Source organism: Nerophis lumbriciformis, linkage group LG22, assembly GCF_033978685.3.
Source record: "Nerophis lumbriciformis linkage group LG22, RoL_Nlum_v2.1, whole genome shotgun sequence".
Taxonomy (NCBI): Eukaryota; Metazoa; Chordata; class Actinopteri; order Syngnathiformes; family Syngnathidae; genus Nerophis; species Nerophis lumbriciformis.
The window spans coordinates 42539662-42562458 of record NC_084569.2 but is presented as its reverse complement, the minus strand read 5'-3'; the positions used below and the strand labels follow the sequence as shown (position 1 = coordinate 42562458).

The following is a 22797-nucleotide window of genomic DNA, read 5'->3' as shown; positions in this document are numbered from 1 at the left end:
TTTCTCCGTGTCCTTTCTCTGTGTCCTCATTCCGTGTCTTTGCTCCAGGTCTTTTGGCCGTGTCCTTGCTCCGTGTCTTTGCTCTGTGTCCTTGCTCCATGTCTTTTCTCTGTGTCCTTTCTCTGTGTCCTCGCTCCGTGTCTTTGCTCCGGGTCTTTTGGCCGTGTCCTTGCTCCTTGTCCTTGCTCCGTGTCTTTGCTCTAAGTCTTTGCTCCGTGTCATAACCTCGTGTCTTTGCTCTGTGTCCTTGCTCCGTGTCTTTTCTTTGTGTCCTTTCTCTGTGTCCTTGCTCCGTGTCTTTGCTCCGGGTCTTTTGCTCTCTGTCCTTTCTCTGTGTCCTTGCGCCGTGTCTTTGCTTTAAGTCTTTGCTCCGTGTCCTTTCTCTGTGTCCTTGCTCCGTGTCTTTTCTCAAATGTCCTTGCTCCAAGTCTTTGCTCCGTGTCATTACTCCGTGTCCTTGCTCCGTGTCTTTTCTCCTTGTCCTTTGTGTGTGTCCTCGCTTCGTGTCTTTGCTCCGGGTCTTTTTCTCCGTGTCCTTACTCCGTGTCTTTGCTCCGTGTCTTTTCTCCGTGTCCTTTCTCTGGGTCCTCGCTCTGTGTCTTTGCTTCGTGTCCTTGCTCCGGGTCTTTTGGCCGTGTCCTTGCTCCGTGTCTTTGCTCCAAGTCTTTGCTCCGTGTCCCAGCAAAAAGCCCTTGCCAAGAGAGTGAGAAGTGTTGGTGGTCCACTCCACCATAGAAAGCGTGTCCCGGTGGTTGTGTGTTCCATGTTTTGGCGTCACACACATCACTTCCTGTTTCTCCCGACTGGTGCGGAGGACAAGTACGACAGGCGCACTCGTGTCCACTTCCTGACTGCTTGACGGCGCCCAGTCAGGTCCTCCATGACGGCCATCTTGTCCTCTTTTCTTTTCTTTCGTCCTCACGTCATCTTGCCGCGTAACCACGCCTCTTTTTCTCTCTCCCGTCATTCCTTCTCTCTCACTTCCTGTCCGCCATCTTTGCGTTTGCATGCTGCATGCTGACCTGGCGAGTCGTCTGCTTCTGCCGCCGCAAGGGAGTGCTCCCGTCAAACTTGCTTGTGTCTCCTCTCGCCGATCAACAATGTTTCCAGATCAAAGACGTTTTACTTTGAAAATCTGGAAGTGAAATACAGGTGATATGCAAACAAAGCACGGAGAGAACGATCAAGGTGTTAGAAAACGCTGATTGCAGCGTCTCAACGGCTCTGCAGTTGTCATAAATCTCAACGACTGCAGCGTACACACACACACACGCACACACACACACACACACACACACACACACACACACACACACACAGCACTGCTTAATAATGTTTATTTCCAATTGTTTACATACACATTCGTGTGGCTTATGCTAATTAGCACATGTATAATGCTGATTAACATGTGGCTAATGCTAATTAGCATGTGGCTAATGCTAATTAGCACATGTATAATGCTGATTAACATGTGGCTAATGCTAATTAGCATGTGGCTAATGCTAATTAGCACGTGTATAATGCTGATTAACATGTGGCTAATGCTAATTAGCATGTGGCTAATGCTAATTAGCACGTGTATAATGCTGATTAACATGTGGCTAATGCTAATTAGCACGTGGCTAATGCCACACCGACAGGAAGTAAGCATTGTCACCTTTGCAGAGACCAAACAGGAGTTGGAGGATCTCACAGCTGACATCAAGAAGACGGCCAATAAAGTTCGTTCAAAACTAAAAGGTAATTTCTCTCCGGGAAGTGACAAGTCTGTGTTTGGTTTTTCACAATAAAAGCACACGCCTGTCCTCCCGCAGCAATCGAGCAAAGCATCGAGCAGGAAGAAGGCCTCAACAGATCTTCGGCGGACCTCAGGATCCGCAAGACGCAGGTGAGTTGTCGCCGAGGTGGTGCACGTGCACGAGCAGGTGAGCGCGTGCACGTACCTGACCAGGTGTGTCGTCCTGCAGCATTCCACGCTGTCCCGCAAGTTTGTGGAGGTGATGACGGAGTACAACACCACGCAGTCCAAGTACCGCGACCGCTGCAAGGACCGCATCCAGAGACAGCTGGAGATCAGTGAGTCTCACACACACACACACACACACACACACACACACACACACACACACACACACACACACACACACACACACACACACACACTCTTGTATTTGTTACCTTCTTGAGACGTGAGAAAAATGGCTCCCTGTTTAGGAGCAGCCTTTCTAGATATATAAAGAAGTGTATTTACCAGAGGTGGGACCAAGTCATTGTTTTGCAAGTCACAAGTAAGTCTCAAGTCTTTGCCCTCAAGTCCGAGTCAAGTCCCGAGTCAAGACAGGCAAGCCCCGAGTCAAGTCCAAAGTCAAGACTGGAAAGTCTCAAGTCAAGTCCTAAGTCCTGCATTTTGAGTTTCGAGTCCTTTCAAGTCCTTTTAACCACAGACTAATATATTAACACAGATTGTGTATGCTTTTCAAACGCTGTATTTATTTATTAAAACAAGTGCATTTTAAATTGCAGGAAAGAAAATTGTGCTGACATTGCACTTTATAATAGCACTATTAACCAGTCATTTTAAACATTAACTCATTCCTTTACAGAACAAACACATTGAAAAATAAAGTGCAAATGTACTTATTTGTACAAAAGTGTTAACATTGAAAAAACATGACATATACGTGAACATAACAAAAAAGTTGTACTTTTTATATGTCAGGGCCCTATGCTGCATTGCATTTGCAAAAGACCAAATTAGCCAAGAGTCTGTCAGTCATTTGTGCACGATGGGGGCGTAGTATGATGCCACCATGGCTGAAAACTCGCTCCACTGGAGCACTGGAGGCAGGCACTGCCAAGACTCTCATGGCCACTCGGAACAGTGAAGGAAGAGTCTTCATGTTCAATGCCCAGAACAAAAGGGGGGAGAGAGTTGTTTTGGGTTGGTGCACTACTTGTAAGTGTATCTTGTGTTTTTTATGTTGATTTAATTAAAAAAAGAAAAAATTATTTCTTGTGCGGCCCGATACCAATCGATCCACGGACCAGTACCGGGCCGTGGCCCGGTGGTTGGGGACCACTGAGGTAAACAACCAACAGTATGTCAGAAAGCTAGCTAAAACGGTACACATATTCATAATATAGTATACATTTTAACTGACCTTTATTTTACTATTTTTGTCTTTTTTTAGGTGGCTAAAATACGCGGTGCTGCTGACCGCCGTCTAACGTTACGTGTGATATATTGACTAACGTAACCCTGCTTAAAAAAAAATCACTGAACAAAAAGTATGAATAAGGTAGTGAACTGCAACAGATTCCCGTGTTTGCAATAACGTTATAACGTTAGCAGTGAGTTTACAGCCTCACTGATTTAACTACACAGCAAATAAAAGTCACGTTACTTAGCCAATAAACGTTATCTTACATTCAAAACTTACCCTTCTTTGTGCAACTTCAAATGCCGGACGAAGTTGGAAGTTGTTGCCTCTCCATCAGTCATTTTGGAACCGCATGTGTTGCATACTGCAAACCGTTTTGTGTCGACCACCTCGTAATTTTTATACCCAAACAAAATTATTTTAGGTATCATTTTTTGTTCACTGGCGTGTGGTTTGGACATGTCTTCTTCCTGCAATTTGATTGGATGAATGCTGTGTGATGAAAACAAAGTAGATCTAATTTGATTGGCTGTTGTACTGAGAGCACACCAGCTGACACACGCAACGCTGATAGACAAGTACACAATGAAAAATACGGAGCGCTCCCGAATAACTTTTTCATCTTTGGGTTTTGGGGAAAGTAGCAAGTCATGTCAAGTCATGTCAATTCAAAAGGCTCAAGTCCAAGTGAAGTCACAAGTCATTGATGTTAAAGTCGAAGTCGAGTTGCAAGTCTTTTTACATTTTGTCAAGTCGAGTCTAAAGTCATCAAATTCATGACTCGAGTCTGACTCGAGTCCAAGTCATGTGACTCGAGTCCACACCTCTGGTATTTACAACATGAATAATAAATACAAACTATGCACATATAAAAAAGCTTGTTGTGAAAAACGAGTTGGAATTTCACAAGAAATATAATTTGTGCAATATTATGATCAAAGTTGGAATTTTACTCAATAAACAGTCGCAATTTTACTAGAAAAGCCTAAAATGTTGGCAATTTTATGAAAAGAGTCGTAATTTTACTCGACAAAAGTCACTATTTTATAAGAAAACTTTAAAATGTTGGCAACATTATAATAATCAGAACTTTTTTACTTGGGAAAATGATGACAAAAGTCATAATTTTACTCAAAAAAATTCAAAATTTTACAACAACTAAAAAATTGGACTCTCTTCTACTCTGGCGTTGCCGGCAGTGAGAGGCGACGGGCTGGGGTAGCAATTCTTGTTGCCCCCCGGCTCAGAGCCTGCACGTTGGAGTTCAACCCGGTGGACGAGAGGGTAGCTTCCCTCCGCCTTCGGGTGGGGGGGCGGGTCCTGACTGTTGTTTGTGCTTACGCACCAAACGGCAGCTCAGAGTACCCACCCTTTTTGGATACACTGGAGGGAGTACTGGAGAGTTCTCCCCCGGGTGATCCTCTTGTCCTACTGGGGGACTTCAACGCTCATGTTGGCAGCGAAAGTGAAACCTGGAGAGGTGTGATTGGGAAGAATGGCCGCCCGGATCTGAACCCGAGTGGTGTTCTGTTATTTGACTTTTGTGCCCGTCACAGATTGTCCATAACAAACACCATGTTCAAACATAAGGTTGTCCATATGTGCACTTGGCACCAGGACACCCTAGGCCGCAGTTCCATGATCGACTTTGTAGTTGTGTCATCGGATTTGCGGCCTCATGTTTTGGACACTCGGGTGAAGAGAGGGGCGGAGCTTTCTACCGATCACCACCTGGTGGTGAGTTGGCTGCGATGGTGGGGGAGGATGCCGGACAGACCTGGCAGGCCCAAACGCATTGTGAGGGTTTGCTGGGAACGCCTGGCAGAGTCTCCTGTCAGAGAGAGTTTCAATTCCCACCTCCGGAAGAACTTTGAACATGTCACGAGGGAGGTGCTGGACATTGAGTCCGAGTGGACCATGTTCCGCACCTCTATTGTCGAGGCGGCTGATGGGAGCTGTGGCCGCAAGGTAGTTGGTGCCTGTCGTGGCGGTAATCCTAGAACACGTTGGTGGACACCGGCGGTGAGGGATGCTGTCAAGCTGAAGAAAGAGTCCTATCGAGTTCTTTTGGCTCATAGGACTCCTGAGGCAGCGGACAGGTACCGACAGGCCAGGCGGTGTGCGGCTTCAGCGGTTGCGTAGGCAAAAACTCGGACATGGGAGAAGGCATGGAAAACGACTTTCGGACAGCTTCGAAGCGATTCTGGACCACCATCCGCCGCCTCAGGAAGGGGAAGCAGTGCACTATCAACACCGTGTATGGTGCGGATGGTGTTCTGCTGACCTCGACTGCGGATGTTGTGGATTGGTGGAGGGAATACTTCGAAGACCTCAATCCCACCAACACGTCCTCCTATGAGGAAGCAGTGCTTGGGGAATCTGTGGTGGGCTCTCCTAATTCTGGGGCTGAAGTTGCCGAGGTAGTTAAAAAGCTCCTCGGTGGCAAGGCCCCGGGGGTGGATGAGAACCGCCCGGAGTTCCTTAAGGCTCTGGATGTTGTGGGGCTGTCTTGGTTGACAAGACTCTGCAGCATCGCGTGGACATTGAGGGCGGTACCTCTGGATTGGCAGACCGGGGTGGTGGTTCCTCTCTTTAAGAAGGGGAACCGGAGGGTGTGTTCCAACTATCGTGGGATCACACTCCTCAGCCTTCCCGGTAAGGTCTATTCAGGTGTACTGGAGAGGAGGCTACGCCGGATAGTCCAACCTCGGATTCAGGAGGAACAGTGTGGTTTTGGTCCTGGTCGTGGAACTGTGGACCAGCTCTATACTCTGGGCAGGGTCCTTGAGGGTGCATGGGAGTTTGCCCAACCAGTCTACATGTGCTTTGTGGACTTGGAGAAGGCATTCGACCGTGTCCCTCGGGAGGTCCTGTGGGGAGTGCTCAGAGAGTATGGGGTATCGGACTGTCTGATTGTGGCGGTCCGCTCCCTGTATGATCAGTGTCAGAGCTTGGTCCGCATTGCCGGCAGTAAGTCGGACACGTTTCCAGTGAGGGTTGGACTCCGCCAAGGCTGCCCTTTGTCACCCATTCTGTTCTTAACTTTTATGGACATAATTTCTAGGCGCAGTCAGGGCGTTGAGGGGATCTGGTTTGGTGGCTGCAGGATTAGGTCTCTGCTTTTTGCAGATGATGTGGTCCTGATGGCTTCATCTGGCCAGGATCTTCAGCTCTCACTGGATCGGTTCGCAGCCGAGTGTGAAGCGACTGGGATGAGAATTAGCACCTCCAAGCCCGAGTCCATGGTTCTCGCCCGGAAAAGGGTGGAGTGCCATCTCAAGGTTGGGGAGAAGATCTTGCCCCAAGTGTACCTGGGAGTCTTGTTCACGAGTGAGGGAAGAGTGGATTGTGAGATCGACAGGCGGATCGGTGCGGCGTCTTCAGTAATGCGGACGCTGTATCAATCCGTTGTGGTGAAGAAGGAGCTGAGCCGGAAGGCAAAGCTCTCAATTTACCGGTCGATCTACGTTCCCATCCTCACCTATGGTCATGAGCTTTGGGTTATGACCGAAAGGACAAGATCACGGGTACAAGCGGCCCAAATGAGTTTCCTCCGCCGGGTGGCGGGTCTCTCCCTTAGAGATAGGGTGAGAAGCTCTGTCATCCGGGAGGAGCTCAAAGTAAAGCCGCTGCTCCTCCACATGGAGAGGAGCCAGATGAGGTGGTTCGGGCATCTGGTCAGGATGCCACCCGAACGTCTCCCTAGGGAGGTGTTTAGGACACGTCCAACCGGTAGGAGGCCACGGGGAAGACCCAGGACACGTTGGGAAGACTATCTCTCCCGGCTGGCCTGGGAACACCTCGGGATCCCCCGGGAGGAGCTGGACCAAGTGGCTGGGGAGAGGGAAGTCTGGGCTTCCCTGCTTAGGCTGCTGCCCCCGCGACCCGACCTCAGATAAGCGAAAGAAGATGGATGGATGGATGGATAGTCGCAATTTTACAAGAAAAGCTTAACATTTTGACAATTTTATAAAAGGAGTCGGAATTGTACTTGACCAAAAGTCACAATTTTATAAGAAAACTTAGCTGAGATAGGCTCCAGCGCCCCCCCCGCCACCCCGAAGGAAATAAGCGGTATAAAATGGATGGATGGATGGAAACTTAAACATTGTGGCAATATTATAATAATCAAAATTATGACAAAAGTCATCATTTTACTAATAAACAGTTTTACAAGAACAACAAAAAAATTGGCAATATTGTGATAAGTCAGAATTTATATGTCTATATACATATTAAATAAAACAATTTGTAATTATTAATTTTTGTCCAAAGGGGGCGCATTTCAATTTCTTACACACACTTGTTATTACATATGTTGACCAGAGGGGGAGCAATTTTAAAACCAATTTGAAAAATCCTTACTTTTTGGGGCCACCCTCATTTAGGTAGATGTCACCAGCAGGGGTGCTAATGAGACATTGTCTATTAACCTCTTCAGGCCCAAGCTGTTTTTATTTCTCTTTTCTATTTGGGCTTATTGGACCCTAATTAGAATAAAAACTAAAAATCATCTTTTGATATGATGTACTTAGTCCATAAGTAACAAACGTGTACTTCATGCTCATTTTTATTTTTACACTTTTTTCCCCAAAATTCCATTGTGTGTTTTACTCTTCTGCCACCACCAGATGGCAGTATAAGTGTCCACATAAGTGGCCATAAGACCCCAATTCAGTAGTGTACACCATTCTGGAAATAAGAGCTAAACGGTGCTGTCCACGCATGTGGCCACTAAGCCTTTAGAGGTTACATGCGATGTTATTGGGACCATGATTTATGTCATCACTTGTTCACACCTCCTCATATGGAAGATACTTTTCCTTCTTCATGTCTCCAGAAGGGTAGAAATACAAGAACACACACACACACAAAACGTGATGCCTGCGTGTGCTAACCCTGTGTGTGTGTGTGTGTGTGTGTGTGTGTGTGTGTGTGTGTGTGTGTGTGTGTGTGTGTGTGTGTGTGTGTGTGTGTGTGTGTGTGTGTGCGTGTGTGTGTGTGTGTGTGTGTGTGTGTGTGTGCGTGCAGCCGGAAGGACCACCACCAACGAGGAGCTGGAGGACATGTTGGAGAGTGGCAAGCTGGCCATCTTCACGGATGATGTAAGCACCGCACCTGAGCTGGCTCACCTTGGCCGTGGGTGCGCTGACACATCAAGTGAATACGGCCCGTGTCACGTGACGCCAGAGGGTAGGATGCCGCGCCAGCTTTTAATTTGAAGGGGCAACCTCAGTTTGACCCGCCCCCTTCATTTAAAAAGCTCCCTAAGACCAGGTCATGTGACTGGGGGGTCACATGACTGGAGGGTCACGTGACCTGGTGCACACTGGGCTGACGATTTCTGGTTGAAGCCACGCCCCCTATGATGTCACACAGTGCATTCAGCCAATGGAGCGCAGAGAAAACATTGCTTAACACTTCTGGTAAGTTTCAGGTCAAAGGTCACCAGTGACTTCATACAGACTTGTCAATGACCAATCAATAACCAATGACTTGTCAATAACCAATCAATACCCAATGACTTGTCAATAACCAATCAATACCCAATGACTTGTCAATGACCAATCAATACCCAATGACTTGTCAAAAATCAATGACTTGTCAATGACCTATTAATAACCAATGACTTGTCAATGACCAATCAATAACCAATGACTTGTCAATGACGAATCAATACCCAATGACTTGTCAAAAATCAATGACTTGTCAATGACCTATTAATAACCAATGACTTGTCAATGACCTATCAATAACCAATGACCTGTCTTTGACCAATCAATAACCAATGACTTGTCATTGACCTACTAATAACCAATGACTCATCAATGATCTATCAATAACCAATGACTTGTCAATGACCAATCAATTACCAATAACTTGTCAATGACCAATCAATAACCTATGACTTGTCAATAACCAATCAATACCCAATGACTTGTCAATGACCAATCAATACCCAATGACTTGTCAATGACCAATCAATACCCAATGACTTGTCAAAAATCAATGACTTGTCAATTACCAATCAATAACCAATGACTTGTCAATGACCAATCAATACCCAATGACTTGTCAATAACCAATCAATACCCAATGACTTGTCAATGACCAATCAATACCCAATGACTTGTCAAAAATCAATGACTTGTCAATGACCTATCAACCAATGACCTGTCTTTGACCAATCAATAACCAATGACTTGTCAATGACATATCAATAACTAATGACTTGTCATTGACCTATTAATAACCAATTACTTGTCAATGACCTATTAATAACCAATGAATTGACATTGACCAATCAATAACCAATGACTTGTCAATTACCTATTAATAACCAATGACTTGTCAATGACCAATCAAAAACCAATGACTTGTCAACGACCAATCAAAAACCAATGACTTGTCATTGACCTATCAATCACCAATGACTTGTCAATGACTAATCCATAATCAATGACTTGTCAAGGACCTATCAATAACCAATGACTTGTCAATTACCTATCAATAACCAATGACTTGTCAATGGCCAATCAATAACCAATGACTTGTCAATGACCTATTAATAACCAATGACTTGTCAAGGACCTATCAATAACCAATTACCTATCAATAATGAATGACTTGTCAATGACCAATCAATACCCAATGACTTGTCAATGACCAATCAATACCCAATAACTTGTCAAAAATCAATGACTTGACCAATCAATCATCAATGATATGTCAATCACATGTCAGTGACTATTGACTTCTAAATCACTTGTCAATAATGAATGACTTGTCAGTGACTTGTGATGGACTTGTCAATGAAAAATTACCAATGACTTGTCAATGACAGATGACCGATGACTTGTCAATGACTTGTCAATGACCAATTACTTGTCAATGACTTGTCAATGACAGATGACCGATGACTTGTCAATGACTTGTCAATGTCTTGTCAATGACAGATGACCAATGACTTGCCAATGACTTGTCAATGATTTGTCAATGACTTGTCAATGACTTGTCAATGACAGATGACCAATGACTTGTCAATGACTCGTCAATGACAGACGACCAATGACTTGTCAATGACTTGTCAATGACAGATGACCAATGACTTGTCAATGACTTGTCAATGACAGATGACCAATGACTTGTCAATGACTCATCAATGACAGATGACCAATGACTTGTCAATGACAGATGACCAATGACTTGTCAATGACCAATGACTTGTCAATTACCAATCAATAACCAATGACTTGTCAATAACCAAAGACTTGTCAATGACCTATTAATAAACAATGACTTGTCAATGACCTATCAATAATCAATGACTTGTCAATGACCTATTAATAACCATTGACTTGTCAATGACCTATCAATAATCAATGACTTGTCAATGACCTATTAATAATCAATGACTTGTCAATCAATGATTTGTCAATAACCAGTGACTTGTCAATTACCTATTAATAATCAATGACTTGTCAGTAACCAATGACTTGTCAATGATCTGTTAATAATAAATGACTTGTCAATAATCAATGATTTGTCAATAACCAATGACTTGTCAATTACCTATTAATAATCAATGACTTGTCAATATACAATGATTTGTCAATAACCAATGACTTGTCAATGACCTATTAATAATCAATGCCTTGTCAATGACCAATAACTTGTCAATTACCAATCAATAATCAATGATTTGTCGATAACCAATGACTTGTCAATGACCTATTAATAACCAATATCAATGACCTATCAATAATCAATGACTTGTCAATGACCTATTAATAATCAATGACATGTCGATAATCAATGATTTGTCAATAACCAATGACTTGTCAATGACCTATCAATAATCAATGACTTGTCAATGACCAATAATAATCAATGACTTGTCGATAATCAATGATTTGTCAATAACCAATGACTTGTCAATTACCTATTAATAATCAATGACTTGTCAACGACCAATGACTTGTCAATTACCAATCAATAATCAATTATTTGTCAATAACCAATGACTTGTCAATGACCTATCAATAATCAATGACCTATCAATAATCAATGACTTGTCAATAACTAATGACTTGTCTATTACCAATCAATCATCAATGATATGTCAATCACGTCAATGACTATTGACTTCTAAATCACTTGTCAATAATGAATGACTTGTCAGTGACTTGTGATGGACTTGTCAATGAAAAATTACCAATGACTTGTCAATGACAGATGACCGATGACTTGTCAATGACTTGTCAATGACCAATTACTTGTCAATGTCTTGTCAATGACAGATGACCAATGACTTGCCAATGACTTGTCAATGATTTGTCAATGACTTGTCAATGACTTGTCAATGACAGATGACCAATGACTTGTCAATGACTCGTCAATGACAGACGACCAATGACTTGTCAATGACTTGTCAATGACAGATGACCAATGACTTGTCAATGACTTGTCAATGACAGATGACCAATGACTTGTCAATGACTCATCAATGACAGATGACCAATGACTTGTCAATGACAGATGACCAATGACTTGTCAATGACCAATGACTTGTCAATTACCAATCAATAACCAATGACTTGTCAATAACCAAAGACTTGTCAATGACCTATTAATAAACAATGACTTGTCAATGACCTATCAATAATCAATGACTTGTCAATGACCTATTAATAACCATTGACTTGTCAATGACCTATCAATAATCAATGACTTGTCAATGACCTATTAATAATCAATGACTTGTCAATCAATGATTTGTCAATAACCAGTGACTTGTCAATTACCTATTAATAATCAATGACTTGTCAGTAACCAATGACTTGTCAATGATCTGTTAATAATAAATGACTTGTCAATAATCAATGATTTGTCAATAACCAATGACTTGTCAATTACCTATTAATAATCAATGACTTGTCAATATACAATGATTTGTCAATAACCAATGACTTGTCAATGACCTATTAATAATCAATGCCTTGTCAATGACCAATAACTTGTCAATTACCAATCAATAATCAATGATTTGTCGATAACCAATGACTTGTCAATGACCTATTAATAACCAATATCAATGACCTATCAATAATCAATGACTTGTCAATGACCTATTAATAATCAATGACTTGTCGATAATCAATGATTTGTCAATAACCAATGACTTGTCAATGACCTATCAATAATCAATGACTTGTCAATGACCAATAATAATCAATGACTTGTCGATAATCAATGATTTGTCAATAACCAATGACTTGTCAATTACCTATTAATAATCAATGACTTGTCAACGACCAATGACTTGTCAATTACCAATCAATAATCAATTATTTGTCAATAACCAATGACTTGTCAATGACCTATCAATAATCAATGACCTATCAATAATCAATGACTTGTCAATAACTAATGACTTGTCTATTACCAATCAATCATCAATGATATGTCAATCACGTCAATGACTATTGACTTCTAAATCACTTGTCAATAATGAATGACTTGTCAGTGACTTGTGATGGACTTGTCAATGAAAAATTACCAATGACTTGTCAATGACAGATGACCAATGACTTGTCAATGACAGATGACCAATGACTTGTCAATGACTTGTCAATGACAGATGACCAATGACTTGTCAATGACTTGTCAATGACAGATGACCAATGACTTGTCAATGACAGATGACCAACGATTTGTCAATTATTTGTCAATGACTTGTCAATGACTCGTCAATGACAGATGACCAATGACTTGTCAATGACTCGTCAATGACAGATGACCAATGACTTGTCAATGACTTGTCAATGACAGATGACCAACGATTTGTCAATTATTTGTCAATGACTTGTCAATGACTCGTCAATGACAGATGACCAATGACTTGTCAATGACTTGTCAATGACAGATGACCAACGATTTGTCAATTATTTGTCAATGACTTGTCAATGACTCGTCAATGACAGATGACCAATGACGTGTCAATGACTCGTCAATGACAGATGACCAATGACTTGTCAATGACTCGTCAATGACAGATGACCAATGACTTGTCAATGACTTGTCAATGACAGATGACCAATGACTTGTCAATGACTTGTTAATAACAGATAACCAATGACTTGTCAATGACTCGTCAATGACAGATGACCAATGACTTGTCAATGACTTGTCAATGACTTGTCAATGACAGATGACCAATGACTTGTCAATGACAGATGACCAATGACGTGTCAATGACTCGTCAATGACTTGTCAATGACAAATGACCAATGACTTGTCAATGACAGATGACCAATGACTTGTCAATGACTAGCAAATGTTGTTATTGTCTTACCTGTCCATGGACTACAGGTGCAGACTAGCAAATAATGTAATAGTCTTACCTGTCCATGGACTACAGGTGCAGACTAGCAAATAATGTAATAGTCTTACCTGTCCATGGACTACAGGTGCAGACTAGCAAATGTTGTTATTGTCTTACCTGTCCATGGACTACAGGTGCAGACTAGCAAATAATGTAATTGTCTTACCTGTCCATGGACTACAGGTGCAGACTAGCAAATAATGTAATAGTCTTACCTGTCCATGGACTACAGGTGCAGACTAGCAAATAATGTAATAGTCTTACCTGTCCATGGACTACAGGTGCAGACTAGCAAATAATGTAATAGTCTTACCTGTCCATGAACTACAGGTGCAGACTAGCAAATAATGTAATTGTCTTACCTGTCCATGGACTACAGGTGCAGACTAGCAAATAATGTAATAGTCTTACCTGTCCATGGACTACAGGTGCAGACTAGCAAATGTTGTTATTGTCTTACCTGTCCATGGACTACAGGTGCAGACTAGCAAATAATGTAATAGTCTTACCTGTCCATGGACTACAGGTGCAGACTAGCAAATAATGTAATAGTCTTACCTGTCCATGGACTACAGGTGCAGACTAGCAAATGTTGTTATTGTCTTACCTGTCCATGGACTACAGGTGCAGACTAGCAAATAATGTAATTGTCTTACCTGTCCATGGACTACAGGTGCAGACTAGCAAATAATGTAATAGTCTTACCTGTCCATGGACTACAGGTGCAGACTAGCAAATAATGTAATAGTCTTACCTGTCCATGGACTACAGGTGCAGACTAGCAAATAATGTAATAGTCTTACCTGTCCATGAACTACAGGTGCAGACTAGCAAATAATGTAATTGTCTTACCTGTCCATGGACTACAGGTGCAGACTAGCAAATAATGTAATAGTCTTACCTGTCCATGGACTACAGGTGCAGACTAGCAAATAATGTAATAGTCTTACCTGTCCATGGACTACAGGTGCAGACTAGCAAATAATGTAATTGTCTTACCTGTCCATGGACTACAGGTGCAGACTAGCAAATAATGTAATAGTCTTACCTGTCCATGGACTACAGGTGCAGACTAGCAAATGTTGTTATTGTCTTACCTGTCCATGGACTACAGGTGCAGACTAGCAAATAATGTAATAGTCTTACCTGTCCATGGACTACAGGTGCAGACTAGCAAATGTTGATATTGTCTTACCTGTCCATGGACTACAGGTGCAGACTAGCAAATGTTGATATTGTCTTACCTGTCCATGGACTACAGGTGCAGACTAGCAAATGTTGATATTGTCTTACCTGTCCATGGACTACAGGTGCAGACTAGCAAATGTAGTTATTGTCTTACCTGTCCATGGACTACAGGTACAGACTAGCAAATAATGTAATTGTCTTACCTGTCCATGGACTACAGGTGCAGACTAGCAAATAATGTAATTGTCTTACCTGTCCATGGACTACAGGTGCAGACTAGCAAATGTTGATATTGTCTTACCTGTCCATGGACTACAGGTGCAGACTAGCAAATAATGTAATTGTCTTACCTGTCCATGGACTACAGGTGCAGACTAGCAAATAATGTAATAGTCTTACCTGTCCATGGACTACAGGTGCAGACTAGCAAATAATGTAATAGTCTTTCCTGTCCATGGACTACAGGTGCAGACTAGCAAATAATGTAATTGTCTTACCTGTCCATGGACTACAGGTGCAGACTAGCAAATAATGTAATAGTCTTACCTGTCCATGGACTACAGGTGCAGACTAGCAAATGTTGTTATTGTCTTACCTGTCCATGGACTACAGGTGCAGACTAGCAAATAATGTAATAGTCTTACCTGTCCATGGACTACAGGTGCAGACTAGCAAATGTTGATATTGTCTTACCTGTCCATGGACTACAGGTGCAGACTAGCAAATGTTGATATTGTCTTACCTGTCCATGGACTACAGGTGCAGACTAGCAAATGTTGATATTGTCTTACCTGTCCATGGACTACAGGTGCAGACTAGCAAATGTAGTTATTGTCTTACCTGTCCATGGACTACAGGTGCAGACTAGCAAATAATGTAATTGTCTTACCTGTCCATGGACTACAGGTGCAGACTAGCAAATGTTGATATTGTCTTACCTGTCCATGGACTACAGGTACAGAATAGCAAATTTTGTTATTGTCTTACCTGTCCATGGACTACAGGTGCAGACTAGCAAATAATGTTATCGTCTTACCTGTCCATGGACTACAGACTTAGATTGACTTAGACTTAGATTGGTCAGATCTAGTCTTAGTCTTAGATCGGTCACATCTAGTCTTAGACTTAGATTGGTCACATCTAGTCTTAGACTTAGATCGGTCACATCTAGTCTTAGACTTAGATCCGTCACATCTAGTCTTGGACTTAGACTGGTCACATCTAGTCTTAGACTTAGATCGGTCACAGCCAGTCTTAGACTTAGATCGGTCATATCTAGTCTTAGACTTAGATCGGTCATATCTAGTCTTAGACTTAGATCGGTCATATCTAGTCTTAGACTTAGATCGGTCACATCTAGTCTTAGACTTAGATCGGTCACATCTAGTCTTAGACTTAGATCGGTCACATCTAGTCTTAGCCTTAGATCGGTCACATCTAGTCTTAGACTTAGATTTGTCAGATCTAGTCTTAGACTTAGATTGGTCAAACCTAGTCTTAGACTTAGATTGGTCAAACCTAGTCTTAGACTTAAATTGGTCAGAGCTAGTCCTAGACTTAGATTGGTCAGATCTAGTCCTAGACTTAGATTGGTCAGATCTAGTCCTAGACTTGGATTAGTCACATCTAGTCTTACACTTAGATTGGTCACATCTAGTCTTAGACTTAGATTGATCAAACCTAGTTTTAGACTTAGATTTGTCAGATCTAGTCTTAGACTTAGATTGGTCAAACCTAGTCTTAGACTTAGATTGGTCAGACCTAGTCTTAGACTTAGATTAGTCACATCTAGCCTTAGATCGGTCACATCTAGCCTTAGATCGGTCACATCTAGACTTGAACGGTTTAAGGCCCGCGTCCGGTCCGACAGACAAGACCCTAACGAGGCTGAACTGCCCCGCACCCCAGATCAAGATGGACTCCCAGATGACCAAGCAGGCTTTGAACGAGATCGAGACTCGACACACGGAGATCATCAAGTTGGAGAACAGCATCCGCGAACTCCACGACATGTTCGTGGACATGGCCATGCTGGTGGAGAGTCAGGTACGCCCACCCAGACTTCTGATTGGCCCAGTCCACCCGCTCATGTGCACCACCTTTCCAGGGCGAAATGATTGACAGAATCGAGTACAACGTGGAACACTCGGTGGACTACGTGGAGCGAGCCGTGTCCGACACCAAGAAGGCCGTCAAGTACCAGAGCCAAGCCCGCAAGGTAAACAGGAGCAAGGACCAATGACTTAGCACATCTCAACCAATGACTTAGCTAGCATGCTATCACATCTCAACCAATGACGTAGCTAGCATGCTATCACATCTCAACCAATGACGTAGTTAGCATGCTATCACATCTCAACCAATGACTTAGCTAGCATGCTATCACATCTCAACCAATGACGTAGCTAGCACGCTATCACATCTCAACCAATGACGTAGTTAGCATGCTATCACATCTCAACCAATGACTTAGCTAGCATGCTATCACATCTCAACCAATGACGTAGTTAGCATGCTATCACATCTCAACCAATGACGTAGCTAGCATGCTATCACATCTCAACCAATGACGTAGTTAGCATGCTATCACATCTCAACCAATGACTTAGCTAGCATGCTATCACATCTCAACCAATGACTTAGCTAGCATGCTATCACATCTCAACCAATGACTTAGCTAGCATGCTATCACATCTCAACCAATGACGTAGCTAGCATGCTATCACAAGAAGTAGTCATTTGTTATGTTAGCAACTACAACCTTTTTAGCACAAAAAGAGCCGCCATTTTTTCACCGCATCCAGCCAGGTTTCAAGCACCTCTGGGTCTTTCTGCATACTTCCGTGTTCTTCTGGGTTCTCCTGGGTCCCTCCGGGTCCTCCTGGATCCTTCAGGGTCACCCTCGGTCCCGCCGGGTTCCCCTGGATCCTTCTGGGTACCACTGGGTCACTCTAGGTCCTTCTGGGTCCCCCTATGTCCCTCCGGGTTCCCCTGGATCTTTCCGGGTCCCTCTAGATCCTTCTGGGTCCCTCTGGATCCTTCCGGGTGTTACTGGGTTCCTATAGATTCATCTGGGTCCCTATGGTTCCTTCTGGGTCCCTTTGGATCCTTCTGGGTCCCACTGGGTTCCTCGAGATCCTTCTGGGTCCCTATGGATCCTTCTGGGTCCCCCTATGTCCCGCCATGTCCCTCTGGGTCCCACTGGGTTCCTCTAGATCCTTCTGGGTCCCTATGGATCGTTCTGGGTCGCCCTAGGCTCCGCCGGGTCCCTCTGGATCCTTCTGGGTTCTACTGGGCTCATCTAGATCCTTCTGGGTCCCTATGGCTCCTTCTGGGTCCCACTGGGTTCATCTAGATCCTTCTGAGTCCCTATGGATCGTTCTGGGTCACCCTAGGTTTCGCCGGGCCCCTCTCGATCCTTCTGGGTCCCACTGGGTTCATCTAGATCCTTCTGGGTCCCTATAGCTCCTTCTGGGTCCCTCTGGATCCTTCTGGGTCCCTATGGATCTTTCTGGGTCCTGCTATGTCCTTATGGTTCCTTCTGGGTCCTGCCGGGTCCTCTGGATCCTTCTAAGTCCCTCTCGATCCTTCTGGGATCCACCGGGTTCCTCTAGATCCTTCTGGGTCCCTCTGGATCTTTCTGGGTCCCACTGGGTTCCTTTAGATCTTTATGGGTCCCTATGAATCCTCCTGGGTCCCGCGGGGTCCCTATGGTTCCTTCTGGGTCCCACTGGGTTCCTCTAGATCCTTCTGGGTCCCTATGGCTTCTTCTGGGTCTCTCTGGATCCTTCTGGGTTCCACTGGGTTCCTCGAGATCCTTCTGGGTCCCTATGGATCGTTCTGGGTCGCCCTAGGTCCCGCCGGGTCCCTCTGGATCCCTCTGGGTCCCACTGGGTTCATCTAGATCTTTCTGGGTCCCTCTGGATCCTTTTGGGTCCCACTGGGTTCTTCTAGATCCTTCTGGGTCCCTATAGCTCCTTCTGGGTCCCTCTGGGTCCCACTGGGTTCCTCTAGATCCTTATGGGTCCCTATGGATCTTTCTGGGTCCTTATGGTTCCTTCTGGATCCTTCTGGGTCCCACTGGGTTCCTCTAGATCCTTTTGGGTCCCTATGGTTCCTTTTAGGTCCCTCTTGATCCTTCTGGGTCCCTATGGATCGTTCTGGGTCGCCCTAGGTCCCGCCGGGTCCCTCTGGATCCTTCTGGGTCCCACTGGGTTCATCTAGATCTTTCTGGGTCCCTCTGGATCCTTTTGGGTCCCACTGGGTTCCTCTAGATCCTTCTGGGTCCCTATAGCTCCTTCTGGGTCCCTCTGGGTCCCACTGGGTTCCTCTAGATCCTTATGGGTCCCTATGGATCTTTCTGGGTCCTGCTGGGTCCTTATGGTTCCTTCTGGGTCCTGTCGGGTCCTCTGGATCCTTCTGGGTCCCACTGGGTTCCTCTAGATCCCTATGGTTCCTTTTAGGTCCCTCTCGATTCTTCTGGGTCCCTCTGGATCCTTCTGGGTCCCACTGGGTTCCTCTAGATCCTTCTGGGTCCCTGTGGCTTCTTCTGGGTCTCTCTGGATCCTTCTGGGTCCCACTGGGTTCCTCTAGATCCTTATGGGTCCCTATGAATCCTCCTGGGTCCCGCCTGGTCCCTATGGGTCCCGCCGGGTCCTCTGGATCCTTCTGGGTCCCACTGGGTTCCTCTAGATCCTTCTGGGTCCCTATGGCTTCTTCTGGGTCCCTCTGGATCCTTCTGGGTCCCACTGGGTTCCTCTGGATCCTTCTGGGTTCATCTAGATCTTTCTGGGTCCCTCTGGATCCTTCTGGGTCCTACTGGGTTCCTCTAGATCCTTATGTGTCCCTCTGGGTCCTTCTGGGTCCCACTGGGTTCCTCTAGACCCTTCCGGCGTGTGACCGCTGTGCTTCCTGTGTTTGTCCCGCAGAAGAAGATCATGATCATCATCTGCTGCGTCATCCTGGGCGTGGTCTTGGCGTCGACCATCGGCGGGACGCTGGGCTTCTGAGCTTCCTGTCGCCGTGACGACCGCCAGCCGGAGGAAGAAAAAGCCCAAAAACTTGAACCACCAATGCAAGAAGAAAACCAATCAGCAAACGGGACACACTTGGGGTGGGCCGAGGTCCAACATTCCCACAAATCAAACCCCCTCAAACGCACCGCCGTGTAAACGGAAGGTTCCGGCAAACGCATCGATGTAAACCTAGAAGCTACGCACGCTTTTTTTCTTTCTGTCTTCTTTAACTTTGCTTTTTCGGGAGGACGGCGACGGCGAGTGCCGCTGGGCGGGGCTTCTGCGGGACGAGCGCCCGCTCGGTTCTAGGAGAGCGTGTCCGGACGCCGTCCCGCAGAAAGAGCCCCACCCCCACCTGCCCACGTTAGGAGGGCGGGTCCGACCTTGCCCTGACCCCGCCCCTCATTGGTCGCTCACTCCCCACGTGACCTTTGACCGCCAGGAGGGGCGGAGTCAGGGGGCGGGGGGGTGGGAACTCCACCGAGAGTCAATCTATGCAGTTAAGACACAAGCGCGACTCGTCAAGTTGACTTTAGCCCCGCCCACCCGAGTGCCGCGGCCATATTGACTTTTCCCCGTTTTGTGGTTTTGTGCTGCCGCTGTTTTTGTGTGACTTCCTGTCGAGTTCGCCTGAGCCCTCGTTTTGGCCGAGTGTGTTTGTGGTCGTCTTGGTGACACAGGTGCTACCAATCGGGAGAGGCTCCTCCCCCTCCTAGAGTCATGTGATGTGGTGTCACACTGGGAGCTCCGCCCCCTCCTGGAGTCATGTGATGTGGAGCAGCCTCCCCCAGCAAACATTGCATGTGGTGTGTTAGCTTTCTTGCTCCTACGTTCTGCCACGGGAGGGTTCATCCGCCGCGTCCCAAAGTGCACTCGGCGTTCAAGCAATAACTGCGGCCGGGAAGCGCGCGAGTCCCGCTGACATCCGGCGTGGCGGCTCGGACGCGAACAGGAAGTGGGCTTGTTGAAGTAGTGCGTGTTGTGTAGTCGTTAGATGTCGTGTCGTGACGTGTGACAAAAAAAGAGCGTTTCCTTTTCATTTGGCGTCCACCAAAGTCGTGTTGTGTTGAAACTAAACGTGCGCTTGTCCCCGCCTCCCCGCCCGTCCGGACCACGTCGCCGTCGTCAAAGCGATGACGTCGTCGTCGTCGTCCCCCCCCCCCCAGACGCAGACATGGCGGCATGAAGGCAGGGGGCGTGTCCCAGTATTCCTGTCTTTTTCTGTGTTGACGTTTTTAGGCGAGACGACGGCGAGGATAAGCCCCGCCCCCCCGCTCCGCTCCCCCCCGCGTGTCCCGATATTTGGCATGCGACGCGTCGTGGAGTTTGCATGAAGATGTTTCCCCGCCTCCTGGCCTGCCGCCATGTTGCGCACTTTACTCCGTTAGCACGCTAGTTCCCGCTTCTTTTCACACGACGCCCCGCCCCCCCCCCCGCTCGCCGCGACACAAGTCACTTTTCACGTTGGCCACGCAAACCAAAGCGAAGCGAGTCGCCGGAGACCAGCGAGCCGCCATTAGCCGCCGTTAGCCGTTAGCACGCGCTCCTCCATCTTTGTAGTCCCGACGACGAAGCTCTCTGTCTTCCTGAAACGATTTCCCAAACGGTTGCCGTGACAACTTGGGAGTCAGTATTGCGTGGGAGGAGTCTGGGGGGGGGGGGGGGGGCACGTGGCCAATAGGAAAGACTTGTCGCTATAGCGATGATGTAATTATTGTAAATAGGAGAAAAAGACCACCTGCATGTTTATCTTCCTGACAAAGTCGACGCCCTCTTGACGCTGTCCTCTCCGCCCCGGAAGTGAGGCTCCGCCCACTGGCTGCTCTGGTCAAAGTGCTTCCCGCCATCTCCTGGCCCCGCCCCTTCCACCTCCCACAGGCCGACCTTGACAAAGCGTGCAATACCGGAGGCGCCCTCGGGCGAGGCGGCCAGATGCAGGAGCTCCACCCACACGACACGAGAGCTCCGCCCACCCGACGTTGGCCAATAGGGGACAGCCTCTTCGACTTTGCCAGGAAACGCAACTTGTGTCCGTTTCTTTTGTGTTTGTGTGCCGTGTAACGTGAAGCCATCTGTCCCCGCCCACACTTAAGACACGCCCACCATTCGCGACAGCCCCGCCCCCTCTCGTTCTGCTGTTGGCTGTTTAGTTCCTGTGACGTGCCAGTACCCCCCCATCTTTGACCCCTGGATCTTTAAGACGACAACTCTATGCAGAAGCTGTCTTTTATAAGTGTGTCCGACATTTTGTTTCAGAGGAAATATTACACAAATATGAAGAAATAAAGAAGGATTGTTCAGTGTTGCTCTGTCTCCACTTCCTGTTTGCTCTGTCTCCACTTCCTGTTTGTTCTGTCTCCACTTCCTGTTTGCTCTGTCTCCACTTCCTGTTTGCTCTGTCTCCACTTCCTGTTTGCCTTTGTCCATTTCCTCTTTGCTCTTTGTTCACTTCCTGTTTGCTCTGTCTCCACTTCCTGTTTGCTCCTTGTCCACTTCCTGTTTGCTCTGTCTCCACTTCCTGTTTGCTCTGTCTCCACTTCCTGTTTTCTTTTGTCCATTTCCTTTTTGTTCTTTGTCCACTTCCTGTTTGCTCTATCTCCACTTCCTGTTTGCTCTGTCTCCACTTCCTGTTTGCTCTGTCTCCACTTCCTGTTTGCCTTTGTCCATTTCCTCTTTGCCTTTGTCCACTTCCTGTTTGTTATTGTCCACTTCTTGTTTGTCATTGTCCACTTCCTCTTTGACACTGTCCACTTCTTGTTTGCCTTTGTCCACTTCCTGTTTGTTATTGTTCACTTCCTGTTTGTCTTTGTCCACTTCCTCTTTGCCTTTGTCCACTTCCTGTTTGTTTTTGTCCACTTTCTGATTGCTCTTTGTCCACTTCCTGTTTGCTCTTTGTCCACTTCCTGTTGACTCTTTGTCCACTTCCTGTTTGCCCACACTAGCTACACCTCCTTAATACTACTACTAACCCTAATATTACTATTAAACACCGTGTGTAATACTTCTAATAATACTACTACTATTCAATATACTAATACTAGTAAACACT

At 45.6% G+C, this 22797-nt stretch overlaps 1 protein-coding gene across 1 annotated transcript in view; it reads left to right on the top strand.

Moving 5' to 3' along the window:
* Positions 1 to 22053, top strand: part of stx1b (syntaxin 1B) — a 37411-nt gene extending 15358 nt beyond the window's left edge. Inside the window, exons 4-10 of the mRNA XM_061973920.2 lie at positions 1666 to 1740; positions 1815 to 1888; positions 1968 to 2076; positions 8193 to 8266; positions 16642 to 16779; positions 16841 to 16951; positions 19662 to 22053. Of these exons, the coding sequence (XP_061829904.1) occupies positions 1666 to 1740; positions 1815 to 1888; positions 1968 to 2076; positions 8193 to 8266; positions 16642 to 16779; positions 16841 to 16951; positions 19662 to 19742 (662 nt within the window). The 3' untranslated portion in view covers positions 19743 to 22053. The remainder of the gene's footprint in view (positions 1 to 1665; positions 1741 to 1814; positions 1889 to 1967; positions 2077 to 8192; positions 8267 to 16641; positions 16780 to 16840; positions 16952 to 19661) is intronic.
* The last annotated feature ends 744 nt before the right edge of the window (positions 22054 to 22797 follow it).